This window comes from Rhinolophus hipposideros (assembly GCF_964194185.1).
Source record: "Rhinolophus hipposideros genome assembly, chromosome: X".
Classification (NCBI taxonomy): Eukaryota; Metazoa; Chordata; class Mammalia; order Chiroptera; family Rhinolophidae; genus Rhinolophus; species Rhinolophus hipposideros.
This window is the reverse complement of record NC_138046.1, coordinates 122,918,911-122,944,080: the sequence shown is the minus strand read 5'-3', so window position 1 is coordinate 122,944,080 and position 25,170 is coordinate 122,918,911. Positions and strand designations below refer to the sequence as shown.

The window sequence follows — 25,170 nt, the reverse complement described above, 5'->3', positions numbered from 1 at the left end:
CACATACGGGGTCTCCCACCTCCTTCCTATGGCATAAGGGGTTGAGCAACAGTCAGGAGGCATTTGAGGAAAGCCTGGATTATGACAGAGAAAGACTGAGATAAAGAGAAACACTGAACACAACAGAAATGGAGATAAATGGTGGGGGGGCGGGGGAGAGGTTGAAAAGATCAAATTAACATGCTCAGATGCATTTTAGGAGGCTTCAAAACAAAAATCAACATCCTGTTAATAAAAAAGAAACTGTATAAAAATCAGAAAACCAGAGACCACTGGGAAATTAAAAACATGATAGCCAAACGACAGAAGGTGAAACTGACTAATGCAGTTCCTACCAAATAAAAGAGAAATCAGAGAGATTTTCAAGGAAGTCTTTTTTTTTCCCTCTTTTTTTTTTTTTGGCATTTCCAAGAATTGAAGGCAGTGCCTCAAATCACAGGGGCTCACAGAGACCGAGGAGAATAAATAGCACAGTTTTCACCCTGGCACATCTTTGAGAAACTAAGAATGATGACCTAATATGGCACACTAAAATCTGTCGATGTAAGAAACATCCAAACCTGTAAGGAACTTTAACGAGTTTATTTAAGCCAAACCAACCACAATGGCCGGGAAGCAAAATCTAAACAGATTAAGAGAATGGCAGGTTTGCAGCTTATTTTATACATTAGAATCAAAGGAGACATAAGGAGGGTTACGTGAAATCCATTGATGGCAGGTGGGGTGCGGGCAGGAGAAAGCAAAGTGGGAAATCTGGGAGTGGATAAAAAATGAAATGGAGAGACACCTACATTTACATTGGTGGCTGCAGGATAGTTAATAATTAACATTAACAGCACATACAGAAATGTATTCGGGGAACAAGGTAACAATGAAGGGTTCTGTGGTTTCCTATTCTGGTGAGGTGGGCTGTGCCTTCGGGTCTGGAAAAAGGGATGACTCTGACATTCCAAGGGTATGTTATCTTAGACACAAGAAGACAACAGACAGGCTTACTTTAGGTAAAAATCGACTGACCTTTGTCAAGGAAGCTACAGGCCAAGGATGTGACTTCCCGCCATGACTTGCTTTCAGTTAGGAATTTTTATGTTCAGACCATCCTACGCGGTTACTTTCGGTCTCTGAGTTTGTAGGGCCTGCCATGCAGGCCTCCCCTGAGCTTGTCAGGTTTAGTCTGTGGCCCCTTTTTCATCCACAAAACAATGAGTAAATATCTTCAAAGTTCTGCTTTAAGAAAACAACTATGATTGTACGCAGTCAGACTAGTAACGAAGTACAAAAGCAAAATAAAGAAATTTTCAGATTGGCAAGAACAAAATGTACTCCCCATGCCACCCTTCTGAAGACGGATGAGCTCTCACAAAACATGTCAGTGAGCCAAGAAGAAAACACAATGTAGATCCAATGAACAGTGGTGCCTACTCATCCGAGCAAAGCAAGGAAATCCCGGGCACACGGTTGTGACTTGTCCTAAGGAGCCATGGGAAGTTGGAGGCAGGAGGACAGAGTGTGCTCTCTGAGAACAAAAGGGGTCCATGACAGTAGTGAGAAGAGCCTGGGACATGAAGACTGAGAATGCGAATGATGGAGGATGAGTGAAAGGTACTGGCAGGAAATCAGCCAGGAACCCACGGCTCCCTGCAGAAGCTGAGCCTGAGTCAAGGCCAAACTGGGGCCGAAAGGAAGCCTTCACCTGCTTCAGAGGCTGTAATACCTGAACTGATGTCTGCTCAGGTGAAGACCTATGGGGTCAACAGGAAGAGGCGAGATTCCATGCAGGACCATGAAGTTGGATTCGGAGGGCATCCTGCTGAGACCAACCCATCCAACAGACCAGCCACGTTTACAGGCCTTAAGAAATGGTCCTTCTCTTTCACCCGATTGCTCCCCGCTCCATGCACACTCTTCTGAGCCCTGCTCTTTACTATAAAAGTCCTGCTACTTTGCTATTCACAGTTTTGGCATTTTCTGGGAACTTGCTGTAAATGCAGATTTTTCTGGGTGCAACCTAGAACTATGGAAAAAGAAACTACGTCGTATCAAAATTGGGTTAGATCTGCCAACAAGGAACCTTCATCAATGTGCTTTTTCCGGTGCTGAGTCGGCAGTTGTTTGCAACACAGCACTCGATAACTAGTTCAACAAACTGATGAATCTGTATTGGAAAGGTGGGCAGGAAGCAGTAAGACAGGTAGTAAGCGAAGTGTATTACCAACCCCCACAGCAAGAAGCAAGTACACAGCGTCTAAATTTGCGATCTCCACAATGAGGATTCTAAACCTACTGTTCTAAGTGTGCAGTGATTACCAAGCAGTAAAAGCAGAAATAATTCAGCGTGGGCCAATGGACTGTGTCATTTCATTATAAGCAGTTCAGTACTCTTCGACCTTTTGACCATATCAGAAATATTCTACCAGAAGCATTTACAGAGCGACTGAAATCTTAATATTGGGATATATCAGAAAGGCTCCCCAGTCCCACATGCAGAACAAAACAGAAGTCTATACACCTCAGTCCTTTCGGGCATATGATTAGTGCCTGGATAGATATCCCAACCCACAACACAGCCTATTCTATTGCAGGATACAGCTTGTTCTTACCAAGTGTCCTCGTAGTGAATCCACAAAGCTGTGTCCCTTTAACTTCCAAAGAACTCCGCTAGTGCCCTGAGTTCCATAAGGACTACACCTTCTTCCTACCAATGTCTAACGTTCCAATTGTGCACATCTGTCACTCGTGCTGCTGAATATGGTCCAGACCAAAAGCCCCAGGACACAGAACACTTCTCCAGGAGACCTTATGCTCAGGTTCCTTCCAGCAACCCCCGGGGACCCCCAACTCCGCTTGGTGCTGTAGTGTGTGGCACTCAGGTTGGGCCCCCACACCCCAGGGATTCATGGAAAGAGTCAGAGCAGACGGAACAAGGAACTGCTGGATCTGGCCACGTGACAGACTGTATTGGTCAGCTCTGAACCACAATTACATTTCCTCAGGTCCTTTTCTCACATACGTCTCTAGGACCCGAACCGCCCTAAACATTTTCTATTTTTAAACTCAGTAGCAAACCTGGCATTTTCCCGTTACATTTCAGCAGGTGTCTGCCGATTCTTTGAGGAATTTTTTTCCTAATTAACAAACACTTGTGCAGCATTTCTTAGGTGCCAGATATGGAGCCTTTCCCTGATATTAAAACCCTGCATCTTCACAGCCATGAAGTAGGTGTTGACATTACCACATTCTACAAAATCATGCAGACACCGACAGACGAGTTGTTCAGGAAGGATCCCTTAGCAGCCACGACTAAGATTTTAACCCGGGCAGGCTTGCTCTAGGCCGTATTCTCTTCACACCTGCGCCTGGATGCCACAGGCAGCTGCCTGAGTCCCAATCCTGCCCCCTGTGCAGGCGCCCACCTTCCCTCCTTTGTATTACCGACAAATCTGACAAGCAGGCGTTCCATGCTTGCCTCCAAAATGAAGGAAAACATTGAGGAGGAGGAGACCAGGGAAGAGCCTTTTATGAGAACACAACTGAAGAAAAGCTATGAAAACCCAACCACCACTCTACCGGGAAAATTACCCTTCTTCTGAAAGGCTTCAGGGACCCCAGAGTCCTGGAGTCCATACCTACAACGAGCTATTTGATGTACAGATAGAGTAGACCAATGGATGGGGGTGATTTCCCCCCAGCGGACATCTGACAAAGTCTGAAGACAATTTTGATGGTCACAGCTGGGGTGGGGGATGGGGGGGTGCCACTGGCCTTCAGCCGTCAAAGACGACGGACACCGCTACACATCCTATAGTGCACGGGACAGCCCCCTCCCCGACAAAGGATGATGTAGCCCCCAAGTGTTAATAGTGTCCAGGCTGAGAAAACTCAGTCTAAACCATCCAATCATATCATGAAGTCAAAAACAATAATATGTCCTGTTTTGACGTACTGCACCAATTGAGGAAAAGGTCCATGTGAGTTAGTGAAATACATCGTTCATTGCAATTTTTGCACGCTGGAAAAGTGGAAAGATTGTAAGCTAGAATCAGGTATCTATCGGACGTCTGCGGGCCTCAGTTTACAATCTGCAACATTAGGGCGTGCTTAGATTGCTTTCCACTCTAAAATGCTATACACTGCAGCTTTATGGCTTTTGCAGTATGTAAACAGAATATTTTTAAGCAAGTAGTGAGTGCTCCAAAAAGCTCAGCATTAATGGCGAGTTAAGAGCGTTACGCAATTACTATTGCAAAGCATCAGCCTCATTTCCTAGGTTGGTTGGTTTGCCCCTGCATGACAATGTTTTCAGGTAAACTAACTTGTGATTTCTGCTCCTTAACAGCTGAACTTCCCATGTTATTTCTCCTGTGTTATCTTAGTACATCTTTCGTAAATAATACCAAGATGGTTTACTATTTGTTTGCAGACGGAGAACCTAGCAGAATGCCACCATGTAGTACTACCTTTTAATTATTTTTATAATGTTCACAAGAAATCGAAACGTGTTTCTTATATATCCAATTTCTACCATACTTATGGGCTACATTAAATAATAAAGAGGTAGGGAAAGAATCCATGTATCTTTCTTTTATGCTTTCCTACAATGACCTGGAATATAAGCCTAGATGGATCCAACACCTCCAACCCTCTATGCCACAAATACAAAGTCACAAATACAAAGGACATTGCCTTTAAAATGTCTCAGTCACTTCATGATGGAAAAGGACCTTTATATGTGACTCCTTTCCCCCAAAGTTCTCTAGGCAAGTGTTCTCAGGGCATTACAGAGCCCTGATGGGAATGTCTTCCACTCAAAGTCCCAACAGGAAAACAACTGTTGGGTTTACTGATTCATTGCAACCAGGGAGACCCTGTGTTTTGGGGACCCGTGGGCATCTCATGAAGACACTGCAGAACGAGGTTTGGGGTAGGTGACTGGACAGAGGAGTGAAGAAAGTGGGGCTTCGCTATGAATTGGATACTGTCCGAAAGCAGAGATAGTCATATCATTGGGCATCTTGATGAATCTGGTCCAGAAGGCAGGAGGTGAGAGTGAAGCCGTAATTAGTTAAAAAGCAGCGGCCACTCATATTAATCAGCAAAGAGGGATGTTTGGTCCTTTTGGTAGGTGGGAGAATGTTCGTGTTTTTGTCTGTGTTCAGACAGGACTATGGAGCAATCTTATTTTTTTTCCTTGACCATTGTGGTTTTAGAGTGTCCTTGTGTGACACTGGAATTCTGTGGCATTGTTTCTGGTCAACAACAGAACACCAAGATCCAGCTGTCAATGCCAGGCTGGCTCCCAGCTACCATGGATGCTTTTCATTACTCCAGCCACACCCAAGGGGAGACTTGGTCTCCTGCCATCTAAATCCACAAAGGGTTTGCTTCCGCTGGCTGATAACAATCCACCCTCCATGCTGGTTCCAAGGAGATAAGTCAGCCCAGAGACCTATGCCATTCAAAGATCAAACTGCATCCTTCATTTGATTCTTCCCTTGGGAAAGCTGAACTTCTCATCTTGCCCCATCGCCTGAGGTGAGTAGGGACTCACGTGCAGGCAGACATCATATCCACGATATTTAGCAGGGGTTCCATCCCATCAGGTTACAAGCCACTTAGGTCTTGGGGGTCCTCTGGTATGCCAGCTCTAACTCTACAGTGGATGGAGTTAGGGGGTCCGAGGTACCCAGCAAGAGGCACTCGGGAGCTGGGCTCAGTGGTTATGACCAACACATCGCATCCAGAGATGTTTCAATCATTCAACAACCCAGGAAGCTGGTTCTGGAACACAGGTCTGAGCATCAGCAGGACCCTTTCTTGAAGATCAAAACATTTGCCTTTGAGACTTTCTGGCATCAAAAATGACAAGAAAGAGTTGATTTGTCTCTATTTCGTAAAAGCATGGGCCCATTCAACTAGGGGTCCTTTAACAGTATGTTTGTACCTTATTCATTTTCCTTCCCAGTGTGGTCAATTTAAGTGTTTCAAGAATGAGGACAGAGAAGAAATTATTGGTGGATGCTTTAACGATCTTAAGGTTCTCTTTTACCTATAAAGATATTTTTCCCCCAAGGAAAAATGCCTGCGGTCATGACAAAACCCACGGAAAATTCAGTTATATTTACTAACATGGAGATTACTAAATTGGCTAATAGTTACTCAACTCAACAACTTTTTTTATTTTAATGCAGTCATTTCAACAAAGAAAAGCACAATCTGGTAGCAGCCAAGTCAGGTGTAGACAGGAAGGGGGATGGGGCTGTCCCTGGTTAAGATCTTCTGCCATATTAGGAATTCCGACTACGCAGACATCTACCAAACCCACCACTCATGATTCCCTTTCACTGAACATGCACATGATAGTTTTAAAAATTAATATCAGCTATTAGGTATTTTAATTGTTTTGTTAAATTTGAAATTGCTATTGTCCTTGGATAAAACCACACAAAGTATTTCTCAACCATGGGTTCCTTTGAGCAATTAGCGATGGTTAAGTAATATTAGGTTAAGAAAGTTCTTCTTTTCTTAAGGTCATTTTCACCCATGAATTCATGCCAACAGAATTAAAGTTCATCCTGGTTACACATCAGACTGTGATGGGGGTGGAGGGAGTGGTAAGTGATTTCTTAGTAATTTACGCTGCCATGGCTTTTTGAAACATTAAGAATTTTTGGTACAGAGTTCTTAACTTTTCATTCTGAAAGACTTTAAAATTTATAGAAGAATCACAAGATGTCCACAAAGTATTCGCAGATACCCTCAGCAAATTCACCAGCTGAAAACGTTTTGCCCCATTTGCTTATTATCTGTGTGTTTTCTGAACCATCTGACAGTGAATTCCTGACATCTAAATACTTCAGAGCATGTTTTCTAAGAATGACATGACGATCATTGCAGAAATTTATTACTGGTATGCTACTGTCATCATATTCAGATTTCACCAATTTTCCCAATAGTGCGTTTACGGAAAACGTTTCCCCTTGATCTACCTTCTGTTTAGCTGTTATATCTATTCTCTTTGTTTTGAATGACACTGGCATTTTCCAAAGGGATAGGCCTGTTGTCTTGCAGAATGCTCTCACTGTGGGCTGGCCTGATGGTTCTTCATGGTTAGATTCAGGTGATGCACTTTTTGGCAGAAATGCCCCAGAAGAGAAGCTGTGTCCCTCTCAGGGCATCACATCAGGAGAAACGTGGCATTCTGTCCCCTGTTGGTGGGGACAACAAATAACAACTGTCTTCTCAGCAGGTTTCTTGATGTTTCCTTCTGCCGGTATTGTGAATACAGACACCTGTTACTCCATAAATAAAAGAGTGACGTGCATGTCATGACTCCTTCTTGGAAATCTACATCTCTATCACGTTTCTCGTCTACTTTCTTGGAACAAGTCAGTTCTCCCCGTTCACTCTCATTTCCCTTGAACGAAATGGGAAAGAATAAACAGACTGATACAGACGGTTGTCGGTGTGGTGATGATGACGATGGAGAACAGGACTACAAAAATATCCGGTTCATTTAAATTTCCAAAGGACTGCCTGACCGTGTCTGACATGCCGAAAGCAACTGGGCTTGGAGGGTATTTATAGAAATCGATCATTTGTGCTTATTTCTAAAAGCAGCCTAGCTGCCACAATGGAATACACATTAAACAATGCATTAATGACCTCAAATTCAGAGCGCTGAACTAAAAATGGAAAGCAAAATCCTCTCCATATATAGTCATTTTACAAAAACCAGCAAGGGAATCTTGGGACCGTGGAATCATTTGGTTCTGCTCCCCAACCCCTATGCAGGACTTAACTTAAGGCTTTTCCCCAAGATTATTTTTATAACCATTGCCTAAATATCTCACAGAAAGTGATTTTCACAGCTTCCGTTGGAAATTGCTCCCATAGTCTCAGGATACTTCAAGACAAGAGAATATAATTTGGGAGCACTGGAAATCTCTCCCTTCATATTTTTACTGGTCCCAATCTGTGAAGAAGTTATAACAACTGATCATTCCTAAAAAAAAAAAAAAAAAAACCACACTGGTGAAAACACATAGTAAAAGGGAGCAGACAGAGGGCCAGAGAGGGGACTCCAATCCACTGAATTTTTATTTGGAGAATTTTTCTTTACTCCCTACAAAATTCTCACTCCAAACCTCTGGATCCTCTGCTATAATCTCCATGAGAACAGGTAATGTCTTTTCCGCTACTGTCTTCTAACAGTGCTGGATACATTTTACTTTTTTACCAATAAATGTTGTTGAAGGAAGAAATGAATAAACATCTTATTTTACATCCTAAGAGTATTATTTGTGGTCACTCAAATTATAACCTTGTTATATTGCATTAACATACTCATTTCCCCCTTTTGTCAATACATTACTCGTTCTATAATCAATTGGGGCAATATACAGGTAATATTAAACATGCTATCTGCATAGGATGGAATTTAATATGTGAGTGGAAGACAAATAATCCAGTAATTGGTTGAATAATAGTGTTCTGATATTTTAGTGTAACAGTTAGCTTCTGCTCTATAACAAGCAAACACAAAATTCCTGCAGCGATATTGTACAATAATAAGCATGTCTTAGCTCACAAGTGTGGGGGTTGGCTGGGGATTGGCTGATCTGGGTTGGACTTGGGCAGGCAGCTCTGCTGATTTTGGTAGGGCATGTTCACAAGTCTGGGAGTCAGCCAGCTTGAACTCATTCTTTCCAGCTTATTATGTCTCCTATCATTCCATTGGCCAAAGCAAGTCACATGGCCAGGCCCAACACCCAAGGCATGGCCAAGTGTGTTTCCCTAATGAAAGCAAAGGGAGGAAGTGAACACATCTGGAAAACAATATAGCCTGTGACACCCTCACAACACACAAACTAGCTCCCAGTTCTTTTTCCACTCAAACTATGAGCTAAACTTTGATTTTTCCCCAAAATATCAGTCCCTGTGCCTAAAATAATCTCCCAACTTTTCTTACCTCTTATGCCATAAACCCATCTCTATCATTTATCACACGTCAGGCTAACTCCTGCTCATTCTTCCAAACTATTATGAGGTCAGACAATTAAGTTCACAAACTCATCCTACAAAAAGTGCTACATACCTCACTGCTGGATATCACTATGGTCACCTTTAAAGTACTCCCTTTGGGAAGCTATGCACTGACACCAGCACCTTGTCTACCCTTCAAAGCAATTTTGGAACTCTTTTTCTGGAATGGCCATCAGAGCTGTCATTGTACTAACCTTGAGTGCCATCCAAATGTCTTCCTTTCCATATTTCCTTTATCTTTGGGTAAAGAAAGAAGACATTTGGGGCCAGATCAGGTGAGTAGGAAGGGTGTTCCAATACAGGTTTTTGTTTACTGGCTAAAAACTCCCTCACCGACAGTGCCGTGGGAGCTGGTGCATTGTCGTGATGTAAGAGCCATGAGTTGTTGGTGAAAAGTTCAGGTCACCTAACTTTTTCATCCAGCCTTTTCAGCACTTCCAGATAGTAAACTTGGTTAACTGTTTGTTCAATTGGTACAAATTCATAATGAAAAATCCCTCTGACATCAAAAAAAGGTTAGCAGCATCGTTGAAACAAGTTTGTGAACTTAATTGGCAGGCTTCGTAGTTCTTCATCCTTTGTGAAACATGAACATTAACATTACTACACAAATAGATCCTATATACTGACATTTTCTTTCTCCACATTTTTGTTATAGTTAAAAATTTAAAACTAATCTTACACTCCACTTATAGAGAGCTACAAGTTCAAAGCAAACACAGGAGCTCTGACTCAATCTGAGCAACCTGCCCCATTCATCTGAGGGATGTTCACTGGAATTTTCATAGCACAAAAAAATGATCTAGAAGTTGTAGTTTGAGCCCTGTGTAGCTCAGGATTAATTTTTGATACTTAAAAAAAATCCTCATTACATGGGGAGACTGACCAAATTGGAGACTCCAAATTGGAACTGTCAGTTTTATTCCAGCTACAACTTTCCCCCTTCTCTTGCTCATTCCCAACAAAACTTCTAGAACAAAATGTCCCCAATGGCTGAATATGCTTTCTTCAATAAATAATGCTCGTGCAAAGCAATGGTTGCCTGATCATATAAGTACAGTTTACGTGTGTCTTTCGCAGTTCTTTGTAAAAATATAAGCTTCTCCTTCAAATTTACAGGCTTTAGACTACACTTGAATGACTTGTCTATTTAGCATCATTGCTGGAAATGAGCATTTTGTCATAAATCCATTCACCAAAATAAACCAAGAATCCTTCTCTCCACCAGAATGCATCCATTTCCCCAACAAACTACATTAAGTTCAATGAACATTAAACTCACGAGGATGGTGATTCTCAGAGAAAGCATTCAGCAGCAAATTCTCTAAAGGGTTCACTACGGTTCTCAATACAATGACCCAGAACACTCTCAAAGGGGCTGGTAAGAGGATTTCAGCAATGCACTGTGCCTTCCAATCAATAACTAATTCATTGCTACCAAATGGCTTCTTCAGAGCACAGACCACAAAAGAATTAATGGAACGGAATGTCTACTGCAATGTCTCCATATATTCACTTAGCTCTTTAGAAACCGCTCAGCAAGAGACTGGGAGAAGTTATCAATGACTTAGCAAATGCAACTAAAGAAAACTTATTATGACATCTGTGACTTCTTGTAGCTGCGGTTCTCCTTTGGCAATGTCTGGAGACATTTTTGGTTGTTGTATCCTGGAAGGGCTGTGCTGTTGGCATATAGTGGGTAGAGGTCAGGGATTGTGGCAAACCCCCTGACATGCACAGGACAGCCCGCCCCTCCACACACAACACGGAACATACAGCTCATAATAGCAGCAGTGCTGAGACTGACAAACCCCGCCTTACAGAAAGTTAATAGATGTAATTTCTAGAACGGTGCTGCCCAATATGGCGGCCACTAACCCCAAGTCTTTGAAATGTGGAAGGTCCAAATAAAGATGCACTGCAAGTGAGAAATACACTCCAGACTTTAAACAGCTGATATGACAATAAAGAATGTAGAGTGTCTTAATATTTTTACAATGACTGGATATCAGAATGATAATATTGTTGGTATATTGGACTAAATAAAATATACTAGTCAAATTAATTTCACTTCTTTCTTTTTTCTTTTTCTAATATGTCTACTAGAAAATGTAAAATGACATGTGTGGCTCACCTAGTATTTCTTTTTTGGTCAGCACTAGGCTAGGAGCTCCTTCTGTTCCCTGGTAGCATGCTGCTTCTACCCATGAAACCTGCATTTCAGTAAGTGGTTCTCTCAAAGTAAATTTAAATTTGGAAAGCACCAGTGGCTATGCCTACATCGGGTGAATATAAGTGCCAAGTTATTTAATCAGATCAGAGACACGGGAACTGCAACATGAACTTTTCCTGTTTATGTGAATTTACAAAACTGGGCTGAATTTGAAAAAAAGAGAGAGTCACAGAACTGTATTTTTTTTCTGCCCACATGGTTAAGAATTAATACATTAGCAAAATATCCCACAGGTCAATGAATTACAACGCTAAATGGGAAACAAACTGGACTTTAACAGTAGGCAAATATTCTGGGAGAGGCAAGCACAGTACCCAGCTCATTTAAAAGAACGGCCCTGAGAAGAGTGGAAAAATTCAAGTCATCTGTTAAACTGCATGGGACTCGAAACCCCTCTATACATAGCACCACAGGGACAGTGCTGAGAGTCAACGCCACACATCCTTTCTTCAAGATCCACACAGAAGAACAATAGGACAGATGGAAGTAGTAACTAACAAGTCACAATAATGAACGGTGATATTCCAGAGGAGCGTTCAGAGTGAAAATCGGCATCACTGAGAGGTGGGACTTGGGCAGGGAAATGCAGTAGAATTGGGACCAGCAAAAGGACATGTCATGGAGTCGACGCCCGGAAGGAGAAGCAGAGTGTGGTCACCCTCAGAGCTGAAGAAAGCACGAGGCTGGTGAGTGAGACAATCACCACATCTGACGGGGTAAGGCTTTGCATTCATATGGGCAAGAGTTCAGCAGTAAGACCAACTTCTCTGTCGTAACCACCAGGAAGAGAATTTGGAACTTTATCTGGCAGGGAGCCTGGGAATGCTAGAGAGAGAGCGAGAAGGGTAAGGAGGGCAACATCTTAGGCATGCACATGAGATGAACTGGAGAGAAGAAATGACAATAGGACATGGCATCAGCCCCAAGTGTGCAGTGAGGAAGTACCAATGGGGTGGCAGCATGCCTGGAGGACAAGCCACCAAGTGGCCATCAGGAACAGAGAAGAAGCATGACTGATTCTGAGGGAACGTGCACAGACTTAACAATAAATATTACGGACGCCTTAACTCTGGGTGGTACACTGCTAGCTATTAAATCGGGGACTAGGGTTCTGAGAACAAAGCTATAAAGATGGGAGGCAAACTAATGTGGGTACCACGTTGCCTGTTGTTTTACAGGATTCTTTTTTTTTTTTTTTAGATTCCACATATAAGTGAGACCATATGGTATTTCTTTGTCTCAGTCTGACTTATTTCACTCAGCATAATGCCCTCTAGGTCAATCCATGTTGTCACAAATGGCAGGATTTCCTTTTTCCTCAAGGCTGAATAATATTCCACTTTATATTATATAAATAAATACATATGCAAATATATATTAACAGTAGTTAGAAATACTGTTAATACTTATATTTATAATTCATATCACCTCTTCTTTATCCATTCATCCATCAATGGACACTTAGGTTATTTCCATGTCTTAAGTAAGGTGGATAATGTTGCAGTGAACATTTCAGATACCTTTAGGAGACAGTGATTTTGTTTCCTTCATATAAATACCCAGAGCGAGATTGTTGGATCATACGCTACTTGTATTTTTGGGTTTTTTTGAGGAACCTCCATACTGTTTTCCATAGAGGCTGACCCAATTTACATTCCCACCAGCCAAGCAAGAGGGTTCCATTTTCTTCACATCCTCTCCAACACTTGTTATCTGTCTTTTTTTATAATAGCCAGTCTAACAAGTGTCAAAAGCTCTGATATAGAAAATAAGCAACAGGTAAAGAGTTTCACATACTGACCTTGAACTTTGATGGATGGTTATTCCCCCTCTGGCTTCTGAAAGTAGGTGTGTAACATAACACCATCAGCGTGTCCAAACACCGAGGTAACAAGGCTCCATCTGCCTGCAGGCATAAAGGAGATTGCATTATTGGTCTGGTATTTATTGTCAAGGCAACACCACGCAAAAGTACACTCTGCATTGTAAAGTTAAGTGTGCCAGCAATGAGAATGTCAGGATACCTAAGATTTATTCAGCTCCAAAATGGTAACTGGTAATGGCATTTAAATATTTTGTTACAAAACATCGTGTTTGCTAATCTCCAAAGACATCAAGGCCAACAAAGAAGTCAATCTAATTAGGATGTAGTAGGAAATCGATCTTTCTTGGAAAAACAAGAATGACTAATTAAAAATGAGGGGTAATCAAACAAAATAACCTTTTCTTAATATTGTTAATTACTTCCTGACAACCCAATATGTTCAGAGGAGAACCCAAGTTTTCACAAGATACTGAAATTCCGTGTTTCTACCATTTTCTTCATGGAAATACAAAAGCATAAAGGAGAGGAATGAGTTTATTAAAAAAAAATTCGTTTTGGGTAAAACAAGAAGAAAGTTAAACTCCAGACCTCAAAGTATCAAAAGAACCACCACTGTCATCAGAGCCTGATATAGGGTATGTTCAGGAAAACAAAAAGCAAAAGATCATGCAGACGCTAGAGATTTGCCAAAGAACCAGTGAAAACGTGCTTCTCAAAGACACGATGCCAACCAGAGGCACAGAGCTCAGATCTTTTGTTTGCAAGAAGAGCAGGCAGAGTGAACCAGCGGGCAGCAGGAACTTCTTGTGCCCCGTGCGCTTCCAGAAGCAGAAGAAGCAGTATTAAAATAAGAATCACATGGAGAAGTTGTGTTTGCAGGTATTGTGTTCTCTCCATGGCAGTGCGAAAAAGAGAAATTTGAAGTAACAAAGAAATTTTATAAAAATCAGCCTTTGTCAATGGCTAAGAAGTCAAAGAGACATCAATTTACACACCAGATATCCTGGTCCATGAGTCCTGCCTCTTTCCCACAGAAAACATCCAGAAATGAAACATAAAGCATAGATATGTATGTGCAGAAATCATTAGCCTTCTTATATGTAAACAATACAAATTAGAAGGTATAATTAAAGACAACGCACCATTTAAAAAAAGCAATAATAAATATACAATGTCTAGAAGTAAACCTGAGAAATATGTAAGAACTTTAGGAAGAATATTTTTTTGTTCTTCTGGCAGAGAGGAGAAGAAAGTGTAACCCATGAAAGGTATTCTAACTTTCTGAGTATAAAGAATCAGCTTCATAATATGATTGTTTCTAAATTTCAGGAATCAGGTATGCTTGTACAAAATTTTATAGGAACCACAAGTAAGTAAAGGTAGCCAACCAAAATCTCAAGCAACTTACTTATAGAATGAAAACAACTCAGCAAAAATAGGCAAAGATTTTAACAGACACTTCCCAAAGAAAAGATATTCAAATGGACAAAAGCACATGAAACAATGTTCAGCCTCATTAGTCACCAACGAAATGCCAAATAAAACCACAGTGTGATTCCACCATGTACCCGACTAGTATGACAAAAATTAAAAAGACTCTTGGGTGGCCAGATGGCTCAGTTGGTTGGAGCGAGAGCTCTGAACAACAGGGTTGCCGGTTCGATTCCCACATGGGCCAGTGAGCTGTGCCCTCTACAACTACGTTGAAAACAATGACATGACTTGGAGCTGATGGGCCCTGGAGAAAGACACTATTCCCCAATATGCCCCAATACAATTCAGAAAAAAATTTTTAAAGACTCTGAAATGATGTTGAGGAATTAGAGCAACTGGAATTCTCACGTTGGTGGAGTGAAAATGGTATAACCACCTTGGAGAAAGGACTAAGGGTGTCTTAAAAAGCTAACATCATACCCTATTACCCAGATATGTCACTCATATGTATTTTACTCCATCCCAGAAAAAAGGAAAAGAAAACATATGGTTCACAAAATGAACTGTGCAAGAATGTTCATCACAGCTTTATTCACAACAGCGAAAAATTGCAAACAGCCCAGGTGCTGGTTAACGGAACAAATAAAGCACACGTGCTCTATTCATACAGTGCAATACCACCACTCAGCAAGAAAAAGAAACCAACAAGAGATCCAGGCAACAACCATTAAGGCTCCAAAACACTGAGGTGGTGAAAAAAGCGTTCAACCAAAGAGTGAATGCCTCCGATAAGAAGTCAGAATAGTAGTTACCTCTGTGGGTGTGGGCATGGGTGTGGGGAGGGGCTGGGAAGAGGCATGAGGGAATTTTCTGGGGTGACAGTGCAGTTTCTTGGTCAGTTTGGGGCACACAAGCATATGCATTTGTCAAAACCCAGTGGATATGTACCTAAGATCTGGGCACCCCATTGGATGCTAATCTTAGCTCCAAATTTAAAACTTACTATAAACAAATACTAAACTCTAGTTAATGATAATGCATGCTAAAATATTTAGGGGAACGTGTACTGATGTCGCCAATTTACTTTGAGATGCATCCAAAAAATAAGATGGATTCCTGTAGAGGATAGACATGTGCTTAACGCAAGGTTAGTAAAAGATTAATGGTGGAATCTACGCGTTGGGTAAACGAGTGTTCACTGTAAAATTCTTTCACTATTTCCATACATTTAAAGAAATTTTGAATACAACGTTGAAAAGGTCTGAAGAAACTAAAATAGTGATGAAAGAAGACTCACCCCTGTCCCATGCTACAACTTACTTATGTTACTAAATATTACGTTTAACATAAATCGAGAAAAAGATCAATGTGACAGAGTAGAAAATTTCTATTTAGAAACAGAACCCCCAAAAGATGGAAATGTAGTGCTGTTCGATGGGTATAAAATGTCAGTTATAGGAGACGAGTAAGTTCTAGACATCTGCTCCCAGAGCCGTGCCTGTAGTTAGCAGTCCTGTATTGCGCATTTAAAAATGTATTAAGAGGGTGGATCTCAGGTTAAGTTTTCTTAACACAGTCGCAAAATCTATAGAATTTAGTATATGTTATAGGTAACAAGTCAAATCAGAAGGGAAAGATGGATCATTTAATAAATAGCGCTGAAACGATCCAACGTATTATTGGAAGGTTTCCTGTTTACAATAATATATTGGATCTATGCCTCATAACTTAGGCCAGGATAACTTCCAAATAGATCAAATATTTAAACATATATATATTAATGTAAAAGGAACTACTAAACAAACCATAAGATAATTCTTCTTTTAACACCAAAGGGATTCGAGAATGCCTTTCCAACTATGACCAAATGCAGAAGTAATAAAAATACTGATGAATTCGACCACACACACGTCAGAATTCTTAGGACAAAAGTACAATAAGCAAATCCAACAGACAGATGACAAAATAGGGGACGAGGGGAGGTGTATATATATCACAAAGTTAATTTCTCTAATAAACACGTAGCTCATAGACCCAATGTCAGCAACTCAATAGGGAAAAAAGCAAACAGAAAAATGATATAAACAGAGAATTCATAGAAAAGACAAATGGTTTTTGGTTCCATTAAAATATCCTCAACCTCAATACACAACTGGAAAAAAAAAATGTTCCTTCGTGTGGTTTTTAATTTGCATTTCTATCAGAAATGAAAAAAGAAAGCTGTCGAGTGTATAATTCACTTTTAAAAGGAGAGAAAGAAAACACACACACATATGCATAACAACACAGAAAAATGTGTCTGTGCGTTTTTTTTAAAGCTCCAGAAAGGAACAGAAGAAATAATAAAATGCATTGCTTGTACTTTTTGAATTTTTCATCATGTAAATGTACTACCTAATAAAAAAAAAATAGACTTAAAAAGGTGAGAGGAATTCGAGCGCAAAAGCAGCAGAGTGGAAAGCAGTCAAGCTCTAAGCCCAACTCTGCTACTAATTAACTGTGTGGACTCGGCCCAGTGTCTTGGAATCACAGAGTATTCTGGCTGCACAACATCTGAGAAATATCCTCATCCCTCACTCTTGTCTTATCCCAAACTGCCGGAAACGCAGAAATGAATAAGATGGCTTAGGTGGTGTCACACACAGTTTATGGCAGAGCCAACAGACGCTGTTGATGTGTCAGTCTCTTCTGACTTACGGTGGGGGTGCTGCCACTAAGAGATGAGAAGGCAAGCCACGGAGACAGGGAGAAAATATTTGTGAATCCCACAGCTGACAAAGGACTTGGACCCAGAATGTGTAAGTCGCTCTCAAGACGCAACAAGAAGAAAGAAAACAAGTGAGCACGTGCAAACACGCTTGTCATCTTAGACACCTGGAAGACGCCACTTAAAACCACGGTGAGATACCCCTACGCGTCCTCAGCGCGGCTAACACTTCTTTAAAAATCACGAACCCCAGTGGTGGGAAGAATTCTCATGCACTGCTGGTATATAAAATCTGCCAAACGGCCCACAGTTTGGCAGTTTCTTGTAAAGGTAAATTATGTACGTGTCACAGAACTCAGGTGTTTAGCACTCCTGGGCGTTCACCTTGGGGAAATAAAAACTTACGTGGACATAAAACCTGTCCATAAATACTTACGGCAGTTGTTTTTTATTTCTCATCAACAAAAAGCTACAGAAACAACCCAATTGTCCTTCACCTGCTGTAGACCTATATGATGGAATACTATGCAGCCACGAGAACGGAACAAAGTGCTGGACACATTAACAACCTGGCTGGATCTCAAAGGCATAATGTTGAGGGAAAGCAGCCCATCTCAGAAGGCTCCTTGCTGCATGGGTCCATTTATACGACGTTCTGGAAAAGGCAAAACGGCAGGAATGGAGAACAGATGAGGGGTTGCCAGGAGATTGGGGGGGAGACTAAAAGAGGAAGAGTGAGGAAATCTGGGGGGCACTGGGACTTCTCTGTCTCGTGATTGTGGTGATGGATACATAGCTCTACACATTTGTCAAAACCCAGAGATTTGTGTAACAGAGAGATTTTACTGCGTGAGAATTTAAAAATAAAATTTTTAAAGTGGACTGTGGAATTCAATGATTTCTATGGCCCTTTCCATATCAAAAGATATAAAGACTCTTTTGCTTTTTGAAAAGGATAATTCACTACCAACAACTGCTCGAGGTTTGTATTCTATGTGGCCCCCCAAAAAATCTTATCATTTTTCATTTCAATAAAGAAAGCCTGAAAAAGTGAAATTCACAATGCAATCATGATGTGGAGAAACGGGAAGCCCTAAAATGAGAGTGAAAATCGGGGCTCAGAATTTCATCTCATTTGGAAATGCTACACAAAGAGAAAATCAGAGCCGGTCCCACATTTCACTGTCCAGTGTTTGCTACCATAGTTTTATATCCCTTTTTGGAAACTGGATATCCCCGGACATATCCTTTTGCCTCCCGCAAAGCATGGTCTTGGGATATTTGGACTGTCTACAAAGACACTATCCTTTAAAGCATTTCTGGTGTCGCTTGGGGCCCCCTCATCCACACGTTCTGAGGGTGCATTCTGCAAACAGGAGGCAGACAAGCAACATAATACACAGCTCAGGTGTCATTGAGGAAGCCAAGTTCCCACGAGGCTAAAAGGCCTCAGGCCATGGGGCAGAGGTGTTGGGCTCAGTCTTCCCCAAGCCTGAATGGGGGACATGTGCTCTCCATTGCCCAGCTCTAGAAACCTCGCCCATGGTACAAATGTAAGGTATCATCTTCACGTCGTTATACCAAGTTCCCCGCTACTCCCAGCTAAAAGCAAAACCTTATTGCTGAGATGTAAAAGAATGCAAGGGGAAACACAGAGAAACATTTATTTAGTACTGTAAGCTTTTTAAAATGATTTCCCCTGAATAGGCTATTTTCCTCTTTCCTGTCTGGCTATTGCCATTTTTATCTGCTGGCTGTAAAATACATGTTTGCCATTGGTCTAAAGCACAATGGAACCCTCTCCCATCCATCACACACCCAGCTCTCACCAATGCTCACAGTGCATCCGGAAAATGGACACGTCCGTGAACGGGTGCAGGAAAGCTCAGCAACCTGAGCTGTGCAGCGTCCTTGGGCCAACTAGTCGCCCTCCACACACGCCCAGCAACCCTAAAGCACATGCAAAGGGCCTGAAAAAAGAGGCAAATCACTAATTTCACCAGCTGTGATTAATGCTGCTTTCCAAGACATTATGTCAACTAGTATCTGGAAGATGAATGGATGGTTTCAGGCTGATGATTCAGAAATGAAAATAAGATGTGGGGTGGGGGGGGGAATGGAAATGAATCATCAGGTGATTTCAATCTACGTAATCTCAGGTGTCTGAGATTCAATCTACGTAATTCAATTCAATCTACAAAATACAATTCAATCTACGTAATCTCAGGTGTCTGGTGAAGAGCGTAGTGTGTGTAGAGTGCCCTCGGATCACGTGTTTTAAAATAATCGTGGTCAGGTTAGAAAAACTCCCCTAGCTTAGCTCTGGGCACCAGCAGCTCAAAAATGTTACTCTGATGTGACCAAAGGGAAAATTTCAATTCAATACTGGAAATCTTTTAGTCTCAATGATGAGTGTCTCTCCATGGCTGACACAACTCAGCAAGCAAGGGTAGCAGTATGAAAACATTCAAATTAGTGGCAGGCATTCATTAAAATTCACTACGTGCCTGCGTCGTATAGTCAGCTTTGAACTGCCAATTTTTAGGAATTTGATAATCCTAAAAATGCAAGTTAGTAATACTGTATTTGAACCACATGAGAAGCTCTGTGTTACGTGGCTCTCTTGTAGACCTGGCTCAGATTTGAAATAGGCTTCCAAAGCGTTAGGACTATTTTGCTCTTTTCTTGCAAAGAAGACAAACTGGCTGATGATGTCAGTGGCTTTAGGTCACTCGGTAGCAATTAATCAAGAGCTGTTTGAATGAAAGTCGTTACATGGCCTATCACACAAGACATGATTAAGACGTAAATGGGAATAAGTGGGAATAAATGGCCTAAAATGTCAATGGCATTCAGTTACACACTAGGAACAGCCCTTAGATTCATTTCCCATCTGTATCTGTTTATCCTGGAGATATAAATTTGACTTTGGAAAACTCCGGAACTACGTCGATATTAAGACAGAGAATTATGCTTATTTACGTGTTTTAATTTAAATTGAACCAGACTTTTCAATGTTTTATTGCTGAATGTGTTTGGTTGTATCTTTGTTTTCATTTTTGTTGATTCCAGAGGGAAACTTACTCCTGAACACTAGACTTGAAGTAAATGTGCTAGGCACAAACATTCCCCGTAGTTCTCATCTTTTCAGAAACGTCTGTCCTCAGCCCTGAGTTCTCAAATGTTAGCAGGTGTTTGAGGCATTTTCATGTTAGTATAAATCCATCACGGCTAAACTCCTTACCCTCAATACGGCCCACCCTGCCTCTGACGACAGAAAACCTTACACCAGCAGCTTCACATATCCGCATGTTGGGTGCCACAGACAAAACATGGGGCCGCATGTCATTTTTCCTTTCTTTGACCAGACGTTCCAATATCACATTCATACAGCAAAGGAAAAGGATGGTGTTGGGGAAGAGAGAGGAGAAAAGGAAGCTAGCCCCATTTGTCAAGACACCTCGTGATTACGTAAGCACCAAAGGAAAGGAGACGTCCAAAATTACACGCAATTCTAGGGCCGCCTAAAGAACTGAAGCCGGAATTTGCTCACTGGCAGCCAGAGGCCAGTTTATTCACAGCCCTGTCTTATCCTGGAGCACTGCCGTGCTCTGGCGAGCTGTCTACACAAGGATTCTCTCTGTCTGAACCTCTGTCTTTCCATGCTGTATTCGGACTGACTTCTGGAATCCCATCAGAGAGCGTCGTCCTGCCCTTCCCACAGCTGACATTCACGAGTATCTCTAGGCCCATGCATGCCCATGGATCTCCCTCGCCGGGGAAAGCTAGCACCCGGGAAACCTAACACTGGGCTTCATAGTATTCTGTGAGCTTCTCCACATCAGCCTCGTTTCGCTTACACATCCACACTCGAGAAACACCCTGGGAATACCTTCCTTTTAAAGACAGAGAGACAATAGCTGGAGCTGGACTCCGTAGCTTGGCGGAGCCCAGAGCACAGCTCTGCCGCACGTGCCTGCATACCTGCCCCCACACTTCTGCTTCCTACACCTTGTCTGCCTGCTTCAGCCCTGACGTGGGTTCATGATCATTCTTCTCCCTCCAGATCCGTGGGGAATTTCACAAATCCTAATTGCGTAGCTAAAACGAAGGCAAGTCCATTGTATTGCTCACCTGCCTTGGAAACTGCGTCCCGTTTCTAGAACTTTGATTCTGCCTTGCTCACTGGTTAAACTAAATCATGAATCACACTGTCCTAGTACTTCCCTTTGGTCTCAGACATGATCTCAAACACCAGACTGTATCCCACTTCCTCTAAGATTTGTCTTCCGTTCCCTCCAGGGGCTGCCATCCAGTCTCTGACCCCAAGCACGTAGCCAAAACCCCACAACCTGTGCCCAATCCCACCCTCTAACCCTCCGACTATGCTTCTTGCCAGCCAGGACTTTTTTCTCTCCCTACTTCTAAAGCACCTGGGTTTCATCCTGGCTGTACCACTTGTTAGCAAGATAATCTGACAATCTAGTCACTTTCTTGATTTCAGACTTCTGGTGTGTGGAATACACGTAACCCTTCTCACAACGATGATTTCAGTTTTTAAATTCCATAAAATAACACTCTTCAAGTGGCTAGTTCAGAACCTGGCACGTACCCGCTCTTTAGTCAATGGTATTTTTAGATTCCTTGCTAGATATGCTTGCATGAACACGGTGACACTTTCTGAGGACCAATGTGTACACCTAATCAAGGTTTCTCAAACATTAATGTATGACATACCGGGTTATGGGGCTCGTTAGAGGACAGGTTCCTGCTCCTCTTGGAAGTTTCACTCAGTAGCCCGACATGGAACCCAGGAACCCACAATGAAGCCACCGACCCACATCCTGTTGATGTGTGTGGTCACAGGGTGCCATCAGGAGGGTACAGAGGGGCCATTTGTGCCTTGCCAAGAAATCAGCGGCCCTAAAAGGCAATGATGATCAGACACTGGCGGTGGCATTTATGTCCCCATTTTTCCTGTCTGTCAAATGGGTACACCCGGCCTACACACCCTCTTCTGCGGTGTCAGCTTATGCTCTAACCACTGAACACCCCAACTGTTCTAATTTCCCATTGCCTGCGTCACCCCACAGTGGGGTCCTGCCTCGTATGCACCCACGACAGGGCCCCTCCAGGCTCCCCATCCCCTGACGGACGCAGGTCCCACACTGTCAGCCCCGTGCACATTTGGGCTACCGTAACTGAATCCTTGGTGATGGTGTTGTGACCCCATGTGTCTCCGTGAGCACAAATGAGAGGAAATGGCTGGCACATGTTTCCACTATTTCATACAACTTCCAGGAAATAAAGGGAATGCTTGCCTGTTGGCCCTTTGCTGCAAAAATCCATCGGCTTTATTTACGTGAGGTCCATTTACAGCTGCGTCCTCTCTTCTCATTGGATTCGAATGGTTAGCTAAAGCGATTGTAGAACTTTTGACCCATTTCTATGCTGCCACCTCCGTCTCTCGGCTGCCAGCCCTGGGCACTCCAGCTGTGCACTGCATCTTGTCCAGAGTCAGACAAATCTACATTCTCACCCCAGCTCCAACTCTTCTTACTTTTGTGACCTTGGAAAAATTCTTGGCCCTCTCAGAAAGGGTGTGTTCTCCTACATACAATAGAAGCAGTGTATCACAGACTTGACATAAGAATGAAATGGGGGCGGCTGAATGGCTCCGTTGGTTAGAGCGCAAGCTCTCAACAACAGCGTTGCCAGTTCAATTCCCACATGGGATGGTGGGCTGCACCCCCTGCAACTAAGATTGAAAATGGCGACTGGACTTGGAGCTGAGCTGCGCCCTCCACAACTAGATTGAAGGACAGCGACTTGGAGCTGATGGGCCCTGGAGAAGCACACTGTCCCCCAATATTCCCCAATAAAAAAATTTAAAAAAAGAAGAATGAAATGAACAGAGATGCTAAGTGCCCAAGGGCTCCCAGAATACAGTAAGCGCTTAATAAATGTTCTTCCTCCTTGGAAGGATGCCATACACAGTTTTTATGTCCCCCCACTTCGAAGTCCTTTTCCTCTCAGAAGGAATGATATCTTTCCAATTCAAAGGAGGGCCCGACTGCCTTCAGACTCAGTGCCTCTGAGTTCATCTGTTGGTTTTCACAGTAGGGGAAAGAACACAGGCCTTAGGGGCGGGAAGGGAGCCACCCTGCATGACTAACCTTTTGCAAAGACTCCAGCTGAGTGTCAGGTCACAGTAGGTGCTCAGTAATTCTGTTAACTCTGTCCCTGACCCCCTGAGACCAGCGCTCTAACTCCACCCACCTCTCCCACAACAGCGCCCGGTGCTTTGGAATTACACGCTCCCGTCCCAAAGAAGAAAATCAAATTCCCCTTCCTTGGGTGCAGCGGCTGAAGCAATCAGCAGGAGAAAAGCAGCCTGGTGAAACAGAAATGTGTGCCACGTTATCAGTCAAACCCTTCCACCCTCCCAGCGGCATTTGCATTGTAAGAGAGGATCTTGTTGGCCCAAAGAAAGCCACCATTGGGGACACAGCGGGAAATGCAAGGGAGAGACATCCTGACAGCTCCCTCCAAGGGTCCCCCTCCTTCTTTCCTTCTTCCCCTCACATCACGTACTCCAGCTACAGGATTCTGCTCTGGCCCCGGGTGGGCCTTCTACCCACCCAAGACCAAACTGCCTTCTGGCTTCCTTGGTTCTGGGACCCAGTGAGACTCAGGATGTAGCCAAATGAACCGGAATCTTTTATAGTGGGCAGAAGACTGCGTGATCTTTGCCTGGAAAACATATGACCTTTATAATATGGAGAGGAAGCTGACCCGCCCTCCGCCCCAGAGAGAGGTGCCGTCTCCATCTTCCAAGATGTTTTCTACACAAACAACCTTGAAAATACAGTGAAATAAAAGGGCATGCTGTGCCTTGCTCACAGGACACACAGAAACATGAGGGACCCCTGCAAAGACTGACCCCCAACAAGACATACTATGTCGGTAAGCCTCCGCTTACTCCCCTCTGGGGTCTTGCTGGTGTTTCCCGAAAAATAAGACTTACCACACAATCAGCTCTAATGCATCTTTTTGGAGCAAAAATTGATATAAGATCCAGTCTTATTTTACTCTAATATAAAACCGGGTCTTACCTAACATAATATAACATAAGACCAGGTCTTCTATTAATGTTTGCTCCAAAAGACGCATTAGAGCTGATGGTCCAGCTAGGTCTTATTTTCGGGGAAACACAGTGTTTCGCCTGCCTGGGGTTTTCCTCATCCTCCCTTCACAGATCCAAAGTCTTTGCGTCATTCAAAATACAAGTTAAGGGCCCCTCGCTTAGGGAGCTTTTTCCAAACACACCAGTCCTTATAATTCTCTTCTCCAAATCCCTCCCTGCATTCGTGGTCTGTCTCATAAAAAGAAGCCATTCCTTGATTTCCTAACTGGTTCCATAGAACTCAATACCTGTGCCGCACAGCCTTGTTTATTCTGAGTTCAGGGACACCCTGTGGGGGATGTGGTCCACGCTGGTGGTGCCCCATCTGCAGCCCCCTGCACCTGGCCACTGCGTGGGGGCCTCTCACTTCCTGGGGGCTCCCAGGCGCCACTGGCATGCACACCTGCAGGGCTGAGCAGCTAGAGCATTAAGCCCCGCCCCCAAGCAGCCAGCAACCAATGACAGATGCTAGTTGGCGGGTAACTACCCCAGCTCCCTGGGTGGGTGCATGTCCAAAACTGCCTCCTAGAGTTCCCACCGGGCATTAAGCTCCAGTTAATGCCACCTGGCTTGATGACATACCCTATTGTGGATGCCTCCTTTCTCTGTCCCACTTCTGCACTCCCCTTCCAGTGTTTTCTGAGAGGACCAGCTTCCCGAAAACCAATGTGCACTAAATCCTCATCTCAGGCTCCTTTTCTAGGGGAACGCAAACTAAAAAGGGTGCCAAGAACTGATTATTC

At 42.9% G+C, this 25,170-nt stretch overlaps 1 protein-coding gene across 4 annotated transcripts in view; it reads right to left on the bottom strand.

Annotated features, from left to right (window-relative positions):
* ANOS1 (anosmin 1) overlaps positions 1-25,170 on the bottom strand; it is a 518,012-nt gene that overhangs the window by 371,987 nt on the left and 120,855 nt on the right. For all 4 annotated transcript variants that reach the window (XM_081042142.1, XM_081042144.1, XM_081042141.1 and 1 more), the window contains one exon: positions 13,077-13,181. In XM_081042142.1, coding sequence (XP_080898268.1) covers positions 13,077-13,142 — 66 coding nt within the window. In that variant the 5' untranslated portion in view covers positions 13,143-13,181. The remainder of the gene's footprint in view (positions 1-13,076; positions 13,182-25,170) is intronic.